This window comes from Hemiscyllium ocellatum, chromosome 13 (genome assembly GCF_020745735.1).
Source record: "Hemiscyllium ocellatum isolate sHemOce1 chromosome 13, sHemOce1.pat.X.cur, whole genome shotgun sequence".
Lineage (NCBI taxonomy): Eukaryota > Metazoa > Chordata > Chondrichthyes > Orectolobiformes > Hemiscylliidae > Hemiscyllium > Hemiscyllium ocellatum.
The window spans coordinates 74,768,647-74,785,589 of NC_083413.1; the positions used below are offsets into that span (position 1 = coordinate 74,768,647).

Genomic DNA, 16,943 nt, shown 5'->3' on the forward strand with positions numbered 1-16,943 from the left:
GTTGCCTGGACAACTGGTTTGGAATGCAGAATGAGTTCAACGGCATGGGTTCAATTCCTGCACCAGCTCAAGTCACTGTTAAGGATTCCCCTTCCCAGATTCTCCCTTCGCCTCAGGTGTAATGATTCACATCTCTTTCTCTAATGAGAAAGCAGCCTGATGATCTGGTAAGACTAAGGTGACTTTGCCTTTAATTTTGGTCAACCTCATCTCATCCCCTGCATTCAGCTCTTTGTCCATTTTTGAACCAACGCTGTAATGAGACCGGGAGCTGAGAGGCCCCGGCAGAATTCCGACTGAGCAGCAGTAAGCAGCTGGTTGTAAGGAAGTGCTATTTCACAGCACTGTTGATGACACCTTTCATCATTTTACTGAAGACTGAGAATAGACTGATGGGGAATAAATGGATAGCTTGGATTTGTCCTGCTTTATACATACAGCAATATTCTGCATTGCCCAGTTTGATTCCAGTGTTGACGCTGCATTAAAACAGCTTGGCTGTACATGTGGCAGGATCTGGAGCACAAGTCCTCAGTACTTTTTGCCAGAGTATTCTCAGGGCCATTAGCCTTCGCAGTAACCAGTGCCTTCTGGATATCATGTGGGCTGAATCAAATTGGCTGAAGACATGTCCCTCTGTTTCTGGTGATCTTAGCAGAAGGCCAAACTGAATTGTCCATTCACTACTTCTGGCTAAAGATTGCTGCAAATAATTCAGTCTTAACTTTTGCACTGTTGTGCTAGCCTTCCTTATAATTGAAAATGGAGATATTTTTGGAGCCTTCTCCTCCTATTAGTTGTCCACCTTTCACAGCTGGATGTCGTGGGTTGCAGAGTTTAGCTCTGATACCTTGGTTGTAGGATTGCCTAGCTCTGTCTATCACTTGCTGCTAATGCTGTTTAAAATGCATGTAGTTCTTTGTTGTAGCTTAACCAGGTTGACACCTTATTTTTAGGTATGCCTAATGTTGCTCCTGGCATGCCCTCCTGCAGTCTTCACTACACCTTGGTTTGATGGTAATGATAGGGGAAGATGCCAGGCAATGACGCTATAGAATGTGATTAAATATAATGCTGCTCCTGCTGATGTCCCACAATACTTCATGGATGCCCAATCTCAAGTTGCTAAATTTGTTTGAAACATGTTTCATTTAACACAGCGACAACGCCAAGGAGCATGAAGTTGTATCCTCAAAGCAACAATGGGACTTTGTCTCCACAAAGATTGTGCAATGGTGACTCTAAAATGATTCTGTCACGGATAGATTCATCTGCAACAAATAGATTGATGGGCGACGAGGTCAAATATGGTTTTCTTTTCAGTTGGTTCCATCACCAATTTTCGCAGACTCAGTCCAGCAGTTTTGTCCTTTCAGACTTAGCTAGCTTGGTCAGTAGCAGTGCCACCAAACCAGTCTGGTTGATTCCCCACCTAGAGTACATTCTTCATCCTCAGTGCTTCTTCTTAATGACGATCACCAAGTAGGAGTACTGATGCATCAGCTGAGGGAGGGCATTAGGTAGTAATCAGCATGGAGATTCCTTGCTTCAGTTTGATCTGATGCTATGACTAAATTGGGTCTGGAGTCAATGCTGAGGACTCCTGGTGCAAGCCCCTCTCTATTGTATACCACTGTGCTACCACCACTGCTGGGTCTGTCCTGCTGGTGGGACTGAACATATCCAACGATAATCATGGCTGTTTCTCTGACTTTATAAGTTAAGATTCAGTGTGTATGATTGTATCAGGCTATTGCTTGCCACGGCATCGAGACAGCTCTCCTAATTTTGGGACAAAATTAGAGTTGACAGGGCTGTGTTTGCCATTGTCATTCCCAGTGTGGAGGTCAGTGCCAATGGATGTAATTGCAGATGTCAGTCAATACAGTTTAATTTAAACTGAACCAATCATGAAGTCTATAATAAATCAGAAACTGCTGGAGAAACTCAGTGGGTCTGGCAGCATCTGCAAAAGAAAAACAGAGTTAACATTTTGTTTTCAAAGACCACTTTGATTTCAGATTTACAGCCATTTCCAACTTAATCATTTGACTCCTTCTGAAATGAGTTACCATGGTGACCACAAAAAATAATGCAGAGTTGGAAATTTGAAATAAAAACAGAAAATGCTGGGACTACTCAGCAGGTCAAGCAGCAGCTGTGAAGAAAAAAAAAATTAAAAGATTTAGGTCTGTATTTCTCTTTACATATTTTTCCTGACCTGACTGTAAGTAGCAAACCTTGAAGCTTTGTATTACAAAATACCTGAAATAAATGCAAAATACTGTGGACACTGGAAATCAGAAACAAATACAGAGTGTGCTGGAAATACTCAGCAAAGATGACAACACTCCTGGAAAGAGAAACAGGGTTAATTTTTCAAAGTCAGTGTGACTCTTCTTCAGAAGAGTCCTGAAGAAGTCATATCGGACTTGAAAAGTTAACTCTGTTTTTCTCTCTCCACAACTGCTGCTGGACCTGATATGAAACATTTTGCATATTGTTTTAAACAGTCACAACGTTGTTTTGGATATATTGCAGTGTATGCAGATATTGTTAGTGGACAATGCACCTTAACAATACATCCTGCACTCTAATAATAGTGTGTTGCCTAGAACTCTCTCTTCACATGGTCTTGGTTGGTGGTAATGCTGGAAAGACAAACTTATTGTCAAAGCCTTAATTTCCTTCAGAAGATAGTTCTGTTCTAAATATAATTAATGTGCAGACCTTTGGAGTGTGTTAAGTTTCATCACATTAAGAGATTTCTTTCCTATTACAGACAAAATATGGCCGTAATGGAACCTTAAACGCAGCTTTCAAAATGTTCAGCTCGGAGACATTTTTGGGCAAGGACCTTCTTTTCAAGGACTCTACTCAGTGCCTCATTGAAGTCCCCCGAAAAGACTACAAGAACTTCCTGGGTGCTGATTATATTGCCTCATTGAAAGGGCTTCATGCCTGCAAAACTCCTGGTAAATATCATTAGTGAACAGTGGACGTCATTAATGTGTTGCTCTTTAAACAGTTTCAGAAATTTTTTTATTGGTTGCATTCAAATGGAGATTGCCAAGGTTCAGATCAAGCTCTTCCATTCAGTAATGGTATATTTGGAACTTAGGACAAGCAGGGATGAAATGATAATGTCACTGAGCAAGTAGTCCTGAGGTCCAGGTGAAAATTCTGAGGACACACATTCAAATTGTGCTATGTGGCTTGTCCATGGCCCTACTACTAACAAATAAAATCAAAGCACTTCTGCTATAGTTTCATGAATATTTTCGAAGGACCTGCCTTTGGATAGAGAACTTGAGGAGTAGAAGAAAATAACAGGCATCATCAGGTGAGAGGGGACTTGGAAGGACCGGTCAAGCTGATGAGATAATTGGTCCTGTGCCAAATGTAGGAATTTTTGAGTCTATTCTGTGCCTCTGAGGTTGGAGCTGTGTCGCATGATTGCAACAATGTAATAAACCTTTGGTGTATTGGGGGCAGCACGGTTGGCTCAGCAGTTAGCACTGTTGCCTCACAGTGCAGGGACACGGGTTCATCTGTGTGGAGTTTGCACATTCTCCCTATGTCTGCATAGGTTTCCTCTGGGTGCTCTGGTTTCCTCCCACAATCCAAAGATGTGCAGGTTAGGTGAATTGGTCATGCTAAATTGCCCATAGCGTTCAGGGATGTGTAGGTTAGGTGCACTTGTTGGGGTAAATATAAACTAGTAGGACTACCTACAGTATTCTCCAGCTTTCCATTTTGATCCACTTTGTGATAGGGTGAATCTTTTCAGTGTTTGGGGATGTCTGTAAATATCTTGAACCCTAAATCTGTTCAAGGGCAGTGCTATACGCCTGTTCCCAATCATACCTGTTCTCAAACTCCTTGTAAATATATACACCCGCACCAATGAGCCCCACCACCCCGTGGTCTAACACTTCAACCCCCCTCCCACTCCGCCAAGGACATGCAGGTCCTGGGCCTCCTCCATTGCCACATTCTAACCACCCAATGCCAGGAGGAAGAATGCCTCATTTTCCACCTTGGGACCCTCCAAACACATGGCATCAATGTGGACTTCACTAGTTTCCTCATTTTCCCACACCCCCCACCTTATCCCGGTTCCAATCTTCCAACTCAACATGTCCTACCTGTCCACCTTCCTTCCCACCTATCAGCTCCACCTTTCTCCGACCTATCTCTCCACCTCCATCTCCCTATCACATTCTCAGCTACCTTCCCACCAGCCAAATCCCCCCTCCCTTTTATCTCTCTACCCCCTCGGCTCACAAGCCTCATTCCTGATGAAGGGCTTATGCCTGAAACATTGATCTTCCTGCTCCTCGGATGCTGCCTGACCTGCTCTGCTTTCCCAGCACCACATTCTCGACTCTGATCTCCAGAATCTGCTGTCCTCACTTTCTCCTGATAAATCTATATACCTGTCCACTACGTTTCTGTTAAACCAACAGTGATGAACTTGCTGAATTGGAACCCTGCCTGTACTGTCCATAAGAGTACTTCAGGGGCATCCCACCTTTTCAGTTCCTACATTTAGCTAAAGTAGTTTTATTTTTAATCCCCAATATCACATCTTTACAGTTCTCTGTGGATCAACTATTACAGAAAAAACTGCTTTGATCTTAAATATGATTGTTAGCACCAGTTGCTCGGTGATATCACTGAGATTTTATGTTATACTTGATGAGTGGGACGTGCACTCCACTATGTTTAACCTACACCTGATGTAAATATAAAACATTATATTAATTTGTTAATTATTTATTGATTATTGCTGTAGCTATTTTTGTATTATTTTCTCTCACTACCTGGGCCTCGAGCACTAATCTTGTTTGCATAAAGTACCACCAACCCCTCTTAACCATCCTTCATTGTTCCCAGCCTTTACGTATTGGTCAGTTAGAATAACGTAACACAGGATGCCATTCAGGTCAACATGGCTGTACTAGATCTAAATAGAGTTATCTAAATAATCCCATTGTACTGCCATTTCTCTGTCGTCTATCAATCATTTCTCTTTAATCAACAACTTTTCACTTTTGGAAATTAAAATTAAATATGCTTTGGTTGCTCTTATGGCAATTTAAGTATAATGTGCCTCTTGTCGATTCACTAGCTGCTTCACACTGTTGATTTAGTTCTTCCTTCCTGTCTTTCTCCCCATTCCCTTCCCTTTCCTTCTGGCTATCCAAGTTTGCTTCCATCTCCCCTTGTCCTTGCTGCTTTATTTCCAAACTGCTCCTAACCCTCAGTGTTATTGAATATTGTTACGTAAGTGTCCTCCAGTAATATTCAAGCTCCTCATCTGACAATTTCCCTGTCCTTTATTTCCCTCTTGTAGGCTCTCAAGTTTTCTTGCTGACATTTTTTTTACTTTTTAACTTCCCCTCACTTCTGTTTTAAGCCTATTCTCCTTCTGTGTCTGACTCTGTTCTAAGTTTCTCCTACCCCAGGACTCTAACTCTGATTTGTTCATCTCTTTATTCTGCATTCCTCTTCACAAGTCTATAATCTGCTCCTTTTCTCTAATTTTGCTCCTTCTTTCTTTCCTTCACTCCCCTAATCATGCTTTAACATTGGCTGCAAACAGCCTCTATGTTCCTAGACTGTCCCTTTGACCTCTTCTAGTGTTCACAGCCACATGGCCTTTCTTGCCATGTATTCCCCAAGCTCTTGCTCCTATTTGACTATTTTTAGTCTTGACTGCTAGTGTGGCAGGTAAATTTGAAAACCCACTGCTGTCTTTGCAGTGAGAATTACAACGTTCATATTCTGAACATCTGTCCCTCTCTATTTCAGAGTTATTGGAAGCTTGTTCCTTTGCTACTTGCTGAACCCTACTGTAGTGGCTGGATGAAGATTTATTGACGAGGTGATCTTCCATTCTCTCCATCTGATACAAATCTGGCTGCAATAATATCTGCACGTTGCCTGCCTGAATTCTTCTTTTGCATTGATCGGTTTACAATAGATACATCGCTGCATTGGGAACAGAGGAGTTGGGACTTGATTGTATTTCTATAACACAATAAATCTTTCATCACTGATTTTAGGTCTCTGAAGTTTTATTGTTGATAAAGGCATTACTTCACTGATTAGTAATTCAGCAATAATGACTGATTTAATCAAGGTTTAATAAAAGTTTTGCTTCATTGAATAGGGAAAAATAATTTGCCCTGAATCTCATTTGGGGTGATGGGTTATCAATTTAATGTTGAAAATGTGTTGCTGGTTAAAGCACAGCAGGTCAGGCAGCATCCAAGGAACAGGAAATTCGACGTTTCGGGCATAAGCCCTTCATCAGGAATGAGGAGAGGGTAGCAGGCAGGTTAAGATAAAAGGTAGGGAGGAGGGACTTGGGGGAGGGGCGATGGAGATGTGATAGGTGGAAGGAGGTCAAGGTGAGGGTGATAGGCCGGAGTGGGGTGGGGGCGGAGAGGTCAGGAAGAAGATTGCAGGTTAGGAGGGCGGTGCTGAGTTGAGGGAACCGACTGAGACAAGGTGGGGGGAGGGGAAATGAGGAAACTGGAGAAATCCGGTTCATCCCAAATGGTTGGAGGGTTCCCAGGCGGAAGATGAGGCGTTCTTTCTCCAACCGTCGTGTTGTTATGTTTTGCCGATGGAGGAGTCCAAGGACCTGCATGTCCTCGGTGGAGTGGGAGGGAGAGTTAAAGTGTTGAGCCACAGGGTGGTTGGGTTGGTTGGTCCGGGGGTCCCTGAGGTGTTCTCTGAAGCGTTCCGCAAGTAAGCGGCCCGTCTCCCCAATGTAGAGGAGGCCACATCGGGTGCAGCGGATGCAATAGATGATGTGTGTGGAGGTGCAGGTGAACTTGTGGCGGATATGGAAGGATCCCTTGGGGCCTTGGAGGGATGTGAGGGAGGAGGTGTGGGCGCAAGTTTTACATTTCCTGCGGTTGCAGGGGAAGGTGCCGGGAGTGGAGGTTGGGTTGGTGGGGCGTGTGGACCTGACGAGGGAGTCACGAAGGGAGTGGTCTTTGCGGAACGCTGATAGGGGAGGGGAGGGAAATATATCCCTGGTGGTGGGGTCCGTTTGGAGGTGACGGAAATGACGGCGGATGATACGCTGTATACGGAGGTTGGTGGGGTGGTAGGTGAGAACCAGTGGGGTTCTGTCTTGGTGGTGGTTGGAGGGGCGGGGCTCAAGGGCGGAGGAGCGGGAAGTGGAGGAGATGCGGTGGAGGGCATTGTCGACCACGTTTGGGGGGAATCTGCGGTCCTTGAAGAAGGAGGCCATCTGGGCTGTGCGGTGTTGGAACTGGACCTCCTGGGAGCAGATGCGGCGGAGACGAAGGAATTGGGAATATGGGATGGAGTTTTTACAGGGGGCAGGGTGGGAGGAGGTGTAGTCCAGGTAGCTGTGGGAGTCAGTCGGTTTATAGTAGATGTCTGTGTTGAGTCGGTCGCCTGAGATAGAAATGGAAAGGTCTAGGAAGGGGAGGGAGGAGTCTGAGACAGTCCAGGTGAATTTGAGGTCGGGATGGAAGGTGTTAGTAAAGTTGATGAACTGTTCAACCTCCTTGTGGGAGCACGAGGCAGTTAGTAAAGTTGATGAACTGTTCATTTCCCCTCCCCCCATCTTGTCTCAGTCGGTTCCCTCAACTCAGCACTGCCCTCCTAACCTGCAATCTTCTTCCTAACCTCTCCGCCCCCACCCCACTCCGGCCTATCACCCTCACCTTGACGTCCTTCCACCTATCACATCTCCATCGCCCCTCCCCCAAGTCCCTCCTCCCTACCTTTTATCTTAGCCTGCTGCCACCCTCTCCTCATTCCTGATGAAGGGCTTATGCCCGAAACGTCGAATTTCCTATTCCTTGGATGCTGCCTAACCTGCTGTGCTTTAACCAGCAACACATTTTCAACTGTGATCTCCAGCATCTGCAGACCTCATTTTTTACCCTATCAATTTAATGTGCTCATTAAAAGAATGAAACAAGACAGTTGGGGGGAAAAAGCCAGATAGGGATTTGTTATAATCTGGAGTACTATAGCATAGGAAATCATAGCATCCTTACAGTAAGGAAGAAGGCCATTCAGCCCATTGAGTCCTCAACGACCCTCCAAAGAGCATTCCATCCACTCTTCTAACTTTGCATTTCTGACGGCTAATCCACCTAGCTTGCACATCCCTGGACACTATGGGCAATTTGGCATTGCCAATCCACCTAACCTGCACATCTTTGGGACGAAACCAAAGCACCCAAAGGAAAGCTACGCAGACATTGGGAGAATGGACAAACTCCACACCAACAGTCACCCAAAGGTGTAATCGAACCTGGAAATCTGGAGGTGTGATGTAACAGTGCTGACCGGTGAGCTACTGGGCTGCTCCCTCAAAATAACTGAGGAAGATGTCATCACACCTCATAAAGAGATGCTATAGCACCTTTTGAAACATGAGGCTACAGAGCTATAATGAGAAAGGATAGTAATGGAATTAATTTTGCAATGTTGGGAAAAGAGGGGCCAAATGGCCTTTTGATTTGTAAATATCTGTCATTCAGGTAGGATTTAACACTGTGCTTGATTGCAGATTGATTCTGGGCTTCACATAACCTTTTTTAAATTAATTCCTCACAAATGGCTGCTGCTGGCAAGATAAACTTCCTTTGTATATCCCTAGTTCTCTTGAACAGTGGTTGATGAAACTTCACCCTGATGTATCACTCTCCACATCATGAAATAATCCACAATAGCGTTGGGTAGAGAGTTCTAGTGGTAGAAGTATGGTGATCCAAGTCAGTATGGAGTGTGTTCACTCCAACTTAATGCCTTTCCTATGATATTATTTTTGACTAGGTTTGCTACTTTGATGGGTGCACGCTGTGTGTGGCCAAGCAAAATGAACAATAACAAATTACACATAGACATTACTGGCAGAGCATAGCAGGCCTGGCAACATCTTTGGAGAGAAAACAGAGTCCAGTGACCCTTCACCAGATCTGGCAGCCTGCTAAGAAAAAGTGGTATATGCTAATAGCAGGAAGTGAAAGTGGGGTGGGGGTGGGGATGGTGGAGGAGTGAGCGGATAAGTAGCGATGGAGCCCAGAGAGATGGAGAAAAAAGGGTTACATAGACAAAGGGATTGTTGCTGGTAAACTGGGTTAAAAAAAGACGCTAGATAGCTGGATTGAGGCCTATGAACTGCTGAAAATGGATTGCTTGGGTTGAAAGCAACATATTTAAACAGGGGCTATGGTATGGGGTTAGGTAAAAGATGTTGAAGAAGGTACTCCAAAAGTGTAAAGCTCAACGTTGAGTCCTGAGTGCTGTACGGTCCTGTTTGGAAGGTGGTGTGTTTTACCTCCAGTTTGTGTTGAGCTTTATTGGAGCACTGCAGAAAACCTGAGACAGAAGTGTTGGCGTGGTAACACAGTGGTGTGTGGAAGTGGCAATACAGTGGAAGCTCAGGATAATTTTTATGGATGTGAGTTCACTTGCTGAGCTGTAAGGTTCATTTTCAGACGTTTTGTCACCATCCTAGTTAACATCATTAGAGAGCCTCCAGTAAAGCACTGGTGTTATGACCCGCTTTCTATTTATGTGTTCAGATTTCCTTGGGTTGATGATGTAATTCCCTGTGGTGATGTCATTTCCTATGGTGATATCATTTCCTGTCCATTTTCTCAGATGGTATTAAATGGGGTCCAAGTCAATGTGTTTGCTGATAGAGTTCCAGTTGAAATGCCATGCTCCTGGGAATTCTCGTGCATAATCTCCATTTGGCTTGTCCTTGGATGGATGTCTTGTCCCAGTCATAGTGCTGTCCTTCCTCATCCATTTGTAAGGATACTAGAAATAGTGGGTCATGTCGTTTTGTGGCTAATTGATGTTCATGTATCCTGGTGGCCAGTTTTCTGCCTGTTTGTCCAATTAGTATTTGTTACAGTTCCTATAAATAATTTTGTATATGATGTTTGTTTTGCTTCTTGTCTGTATAGGGTCTTTTAAATTTATCAGCTGCTGTTTTAGTGTGTTGATGCGTTTGTGGGCTACCATGATGCCAAGAGATCTGAGTAGTCTGGCAGGATTAGAGTGGTGCTGGAAAAGCACAGCAGGTCAGGCAGCATCCGAGGAGCAGGAAAATTGACATTTTGGGCAAAATGAGGCCTGTATAGGTGATTTTCCTCTGCTCTGCGTAGTTCCTCTGTGCTGCAGTGTGTGAAGGCTCTTTGAAATAATGTTCTAATGTTTGTGGGTGTTGGGATGATTACTTCCGTAGTTCAGTACTTGGTCCGTATGTGCTGTTTTCCTGTAGATGCTGGTTTGAAGTTCCGCATTGGCTATTCGCTCTACAGTGACATTTAGGAATGGCAGTTTGTTATTATTTTCCTCCTCTTTCTAAATTTTATGCCAGTAAGGATCTATAATTTTTATAGACAGAGCGTAGGTGTTCTGGAAAGCAATCACCTAGTGTGCGATCCTATTTCAACTTTCACATTTTCCATTTACATTGACCTCTCTGAGTAACAAAGTTAACCTGAGTCAGTTAGAACCTGGAAGTACTTGGAGATGCCCTCACAAGAATTGGGTACGATGCCCAACTCATCGACCACCAGTTCTGACATGCCACAGCAAGGAACCATAATGACCTCCTCAGGAGACAGACACATGCTGCAACCGACAGGGTATCCTCTGTTGTTCAGTATTTCCCAGGAGCTCAAAAATTACGCCATGTTCTTCGTGACCTGAAACATATTATCAATGATGATGAGCACCTCACCAAGACCTTCCCCACACCTCCACTACTTGCCTTTAAACAACTGGCGAACCTCAAACAGATCGTTGTTTGTAACAAGCTGCCTGGTTCTCAGGACAACTCCATACAACCCTGTCACGGTAGGCGCTGCAAGACGTGTCAGAGTGTGGACATAGATATCGTCATTACATGTAGGGACACCTCCCACCTTGTACATAGCAGGTACTCATGTGATTCAGCCAACGTTGTCTATCTTATACGTTGCAGGCAAGGATGCCCGGAGGCATGATACATTAGGGAAACCGAGCAAAGGCTACGACAATGGATGAATGGGCACTACGCAACAATCAACAGACAGGAGAGTTCCCTCCCAATTGGGGAACACTTCAGTGGTCCAGGACATTCAGCCTCAGACCTTCGGGTGACCATTCTCCAAGGTGGACTTCGGGTCAGGCACTCGTCAGGTCCACGCCCCCCTACAACCCACCCTCCCATCCTGGCACTTTCCCCTGCCACCGCAGGAACTGTAAAACCTGCGCCCACACCTCCTCCCTCACCTCTATCCAAGGCCCTAAAGGAGCCTTCCACATCCATCAAAGTTTTACCTGCACATCCACTAATATCATTTACTGTATCTGTTGCTCCCGATGCATTCTCCTCTATATTGGGGAGACTGGGCGCCTCCTAGCAGAGTGCTTTAGGGAACATCTCCAGGGCACCCACACCAATCAACCACACCACCCCGTGGCCCAACATTTCAACTCCCTCTCCCACTCTGCTGAGGACATGGAGGTCCTGGACCTCCTTCACCGGTGCTCCCTCACCACCAGATGCCTGGAAGAAGAACGCCTCATCTTCTGTCTCGGAACATTTCAACCTCAGGGCATCAATGTGGACTTCAACAGTTTCCTCATTTCCCCTTCCCCCACCTCACCCTTGTTCCAAACTTCCAGCTATCCCCATGACTTGTCCGGACTTGTCCTACCTGCCTATCATCTTTTCCACCTATCCACTCCACCCTCTCCTCCCTGACCTATCACCTTCATCCCCTCCCCCACTCACCTATTGTACTCTATGCTACTTTCTCCCCACCCCCACCCTCCTCTAGCTTATCTCTCCACTCTTCAGGCTCACTGCCCTTATTCCTGATGAAGGGCTTTTGCCCGTAACATCGATTTTGCTGCTCCTTGGATGCTGCCAGAACTGCTGTGCTCTTCCAGCATTACTAATCCAGAAGCAGAGAAAAGTGGCCGGGCAGAGGCTGATAGCTAAGTTTGGTACCCATAGGGAGGGCCTCAACCGGGACCTTGGGTTCATGTCACATTACAGGTGACCACCATTGCACTATACACAAACACAGATACTCCTACACACACACACACTCACACACACACACAGGCACTCCTATACATACGTACACACTGACACACATACACACCCTTACAGACACACACGCACTCCCACACTCACACATGCACCCCCTCACAGGCTTAGATACTCTGCACTCACTACACACACACATACACTTTCTCACACTCACAACCCCCAACTCAGACAGACAGACACATACAGACAGACAAAGACCCACATGCACACATATATTTTGTGGGGTGAATTTGTACTTGCAGAGTTACTTTGCTCAAAAACTGCATGCATTCATGTAGAACTCTGAGCACAAAAACTGCATGAATTTATGTAAAACTCTGTTATCTCACATTTTAGATTAGAATCAATCTAAACATCATGGCATAGACAGAGAACACAGGGGGCCAACACCTTCAATATATTCTGGATCAGTGGTGCTGGAAGAGCACAGCAGTTCAGACAGCATCCAAAGTGCTGCGAAATCGATGTTTCGGGCAGAAGGGCTTTTGTCCGTAACATCGATTTCGCTGCACTTTGGATGCTGCCTGAACTGCTGTGCTCTTCCAGCACCACTGATCCAGAATCTGGTTTCCAGCATCTGCAGTCATTGTTTTTACCTTCAACATATTGTCTAGCTATCACCATTGTTAACAGCTTACACGAGAATGCAATGTTTTTTAAAAAAGGTTTTGTGATTTACATATGAAAGAAGTGAAACTATCACTGTATTCTAACAGATGAAAGGCTTAACAGACAATCAATTTTTCAATGTATAATTTCAGTTATATCACACTGGAAATTTTTACTATAAATTCTGTGTGTTAGGATTGAGCCCTCCACTACCATCTGATGAAGGAGCGTCGCTCCGAAAGCTAGTGTGCTTCCAATTAAACCTGTTGGACTATAACCTGGTGTTGTGTGATTTTTAACTTTGTACACCCCAGTCCAACACCGGCATCTCCAAATCATGAGTCAGTTGATGCTGTGGTATGGTCTGTTGTACCAATACTTTGGGACTCTTGCAAGCACATTCTCAGTGTATTTATGCCAGGATTTAATTCACAACTCATTGCTTTCGTGTGACCATTTCAATACCTGAGAATCACAAGAATAAAAATAAGAGCTAATCGACAAAACTAAAGCATTGCAAGTCGTGTACTTTGCAACGGGGCCATAAAGAATTAGGGAGTGTGGGCGCAGATGGATCAATGTCCAGGATATGGATAATGTTCTCACTCACTGGTCCATGCAGTGTACTAACAACAAAGTGATGATTGTTCACCCAAAGCTGTAATAAGAAACCGGACACACCTTCAACATGAAAAAGACATAAGCCTTGAGGTATGTGTTGTCAAGAAAGGATGGCTCACAGTTTGACTTGTTCTCTCAACTCACTTGCGCTCACAGAAAAATATGTATGCCATGAGCTGACAAAGTTGCAAAGGTGTCTAATACTGCCGATCATACTGAAGACTGGCTCAAAATATGGAACATTCAATAGCATTGGATCTGTATGCATAAACAATGAGACCAAGCAATGACAAAAATGGAATCCCCTCACCTTGCTATACTTGTTCCTCTCTGAAAGAAACCTGCACTGCTACATTCAAATACACTTTCAATTTTTTTCTCTCAAAATATTTGTCAACTTCTGGCTTTCTACACTTTTCTGGTTGGTCATTTTCTGGTCCCAGGAATGGTGCCTCAGTGATTAGCACCGCTGCCTCACAGCACCAGGGTCCCAGGTTCAATTCCAGCCTCGGGTGACTGTCTGTGTGGAGTTTGCACATTCTCCCTGTGTTTGCGTGGGTTTCCCTCCCGCAGTCCAAAGGTGTGCAGGTCAGGTGAATTGGTCATGCTAAATTGTCCATAGTGTTAGGTACATTAGTCAGAGGGAAATGGGTCTGGGTGGGTTACCCTTCGCAGGGTCAGTGTGGACTGGTTGGGCCGAAGGGCCTGTTTCCACACTGTAAGGAATCTAGTCTAAAAAAAAGCCCTCCTTATATTAATAATAACGTATCTCTCAAACCTCCTTTACAAGCTTTACAAGCAGCTTTGTTGAAATTTGAACTTGTTTGTGGTGTCTGGAAAACCGCAAATGTCACCAAAAGCACTGGAAGTCCCTTCTGTCACTTTGTATTAAGAATGCAAAGAGATGGCAAAACTGGCTCAATTAATTTTTTTATATAATCAAGGTACCCTGTGACTAGTGGATTGTTATAGGGATCAGTGTTGGGCCCACAATTATTGACAATCCGTATTACTGTCTTGGATGAGGAAAGTGAATGCACAATCAGCAAGTTTGTGGATCATATAAAAATAGATGGGAAGTCAAGTGGTCAGGATAACACAAAGAAATGTGTTAAAAATCACACAACACCAAGTTATAGTCCAACAGATTTATTTGGAAGTACTAGCTTTCGGAGTGCTGCACATTCATCAGGTAGCTGTTAAGATGAAGGAGTAGATTAGATTAGATTAGATTAGATTAGATTACTTACAGTGTGGAAACAGGCCCTTCGGCCCAACAAGTCCACACTGACCCGCCGAAGCGCAACCCACCAATACACCCCCTATACTTACCCCTTACCTAACACTACGGGCAATTTAGCATGGCCAATTCACCTGACCCGCACATCTTTGGACTGTGGGAGGAAACTGGAGCACCCGGAGGAAACCCACGCACTGAGTAGCGCACTGAAAGTTAGTACTTGCAAATAAACCTATTGGACTATAACCTGAAGGTGTGTGATTTTTAACTGTATCCACCCCAGTCCAAAACCAGAACCTCCACAACAAAGAATTTGCACAGTGATATTGAGAGGTTAAGCAAAACTTTGGCAGATGTGAGGTGATGCTGTTTGGCAGGAGGAAAAAGAAGACCTAAATATTATTTAAATAGAAAATGGAAACTACAGAAAGCTGCAGCACAGAAGGATTTGTGAGTCCTCATGCATAAATCACAAAAGGAAACGTACAAGTTCAAGAGGTAATAGGGCAGGCAATTGGAATGATTAGATTACTTACAATGTGGAAACAGGCCCTTCGGCCCAACAAGTCCACACCGATCCTCTGCAAGAGCATCCCACCCAGACCCATTCCCCTTGACTAATGCACCTAACGCTATGGGCAATTCACCTAACACTACAGGCAATTTAGTGTGGCCAATTCACCTAACCTGCACATCTTTTGGACTGTGGGAGGAAACCGGAGCACCCGGAGGAAACCCAAGCAGACACAGGGAGAATGTGCAAACACCACACAGACAGTTGCCCGAGGTGGGAGTTGAACCCGGGACTCTGGCGCTGTGAGGCAGCAGTGCTAACCACTGTGCCACTGTGCTGCCCTACATTGACCTTTATACCAAAGCAAAAGGAGCTTGACAATAGGGAAGTCAAAAAAAAGAACAGGGAAGTCTTAAATCTATACAAGGACACCAGTTAGACTACAAGTGGAATACTGTAAACTGTTCTCCTTATCTTCTGGCATTAGAGACTGTCCACGGAAGGTCACTATGTTGATCTGGGTGTAGAGAGATTGTCTTATGAGGAGAGGTTGAGTAGGTTGGAAGAATAAGAGAACATCCTAGCGAAAAATACATGTTTCTCAGAGGACTTGACAGGGTAGAGACAGGCAGGTCTTTTCCCCCATATGGTACACTTTAGGACTGAGAAGACATAATCTCAGAATAAGGGGAACAGAATTGAGAAGGATTTTTTCCTCCTCTCTCAGTGAAGTGAATCTGTGGCATTCTTTATCACAGAGGCTGTAATGTTGAATATTCAAGGCTGAGATAGACAGATTTTTAATCAAGTGATTGCACATTTAAGGCAACTATGAAGAGGGAATTCTTGTCTCGATGTGTAATGAATCTGTTGAATTCTTTACTGCAGTGGGCTGTTGAGCTTTTTCTTTAAGTATATTTGAGGTTAAGATAAAAATGTTTAATTACAAAGGGCATCAAAGATTATGGGGAAAAGATTGGAAAACAGAGTGAAAGATGATCAAGTCAACCATGATCTAACTGAAGGGCCGAACAGAATCAATAGACTGAATGGCCTACTTCTGTTCTTATGAATTATGGTCCATGAGCTTTGCTTATTAATGACTGTCCTTGTAAAAACTGTGCATTGTATGCCAATGCGAATTATGTAAATAAACCAGTTTTGGCTTAAAGACTTGATAGAATACCTTTCAGTAACTCTGAGCACGTTTCTTAATTCGGGATCCAGTTTCTGAAGGAAGAATTCCCTGTTTTGTACCTGTGGGACTGCCTTCATTTAACAGATATTGAGCAGAAAGAGGTGAAGTTGAAAAACGTGGTGCTGGAAAAACACAGCAGGCCAGGCAGCATCCGAGGAGCAGGAGAATCGACGTTTTGGGCATAAGCCCTTCTTTGATTCCTGAAGAAGGGCTGATGCCCGAAACGTCGATTCTCCTGCTCCTCAGATGCTGCCTGGCCTGCTGTGTTTTTACCAGCACCACATTTTTCAACTCTGGTCTCCAGCAACTGCAGTGCTCACTTTCTCCTGGAAAGAGGTGAAACCTGGGTGAAGGGGTACTTGAGGTCTTATTTGAATTGGGTCTGTCAACTCTCCAAGATGATCTGACTCTCTCCATAAATTATGCAGAAACTTACGAGAAAAATCTTGAACGAATCATAAAGGAAAGTGAGCTGTTTAGTCTATTTGTTTATAAAAGGTCTCACAGGGGCTTTAAAAGGTTGTTTGATGGATTGTGCAAGTGGAGGTGGGAGACTATGTGACAAATTATCCTGGAATATATCCAACCAGTGCTGATAACATTAATTAGAATGATGAAGGAAGCAGCCAAAGAGAAG

At 44.3% G+C, this 16,943-nt stretch overlaps 1 protein-coding gene across 1 annotated transcript in view; it reads left to right on the forward strand.

Moving 5' to 3' along the window:
* LOC132821366 (uncharacterized) overlaps positions 1–16,943 on the forward strand; it is a 120,215-nt gene that overhangs the window by 47,381 nt on the left and 55,891 nt on the right. The window contains exon 16 of the mRNA XM_060833948.1: positions 2,783–2,975. Within this exon, the coding sequence (XP_060689931.1) occupies positions 2,783–2,975 (193 nt within the window). The remainder of the gene's footprint in view (positions 1–2,782; positions 2,976–16,943) is intronic.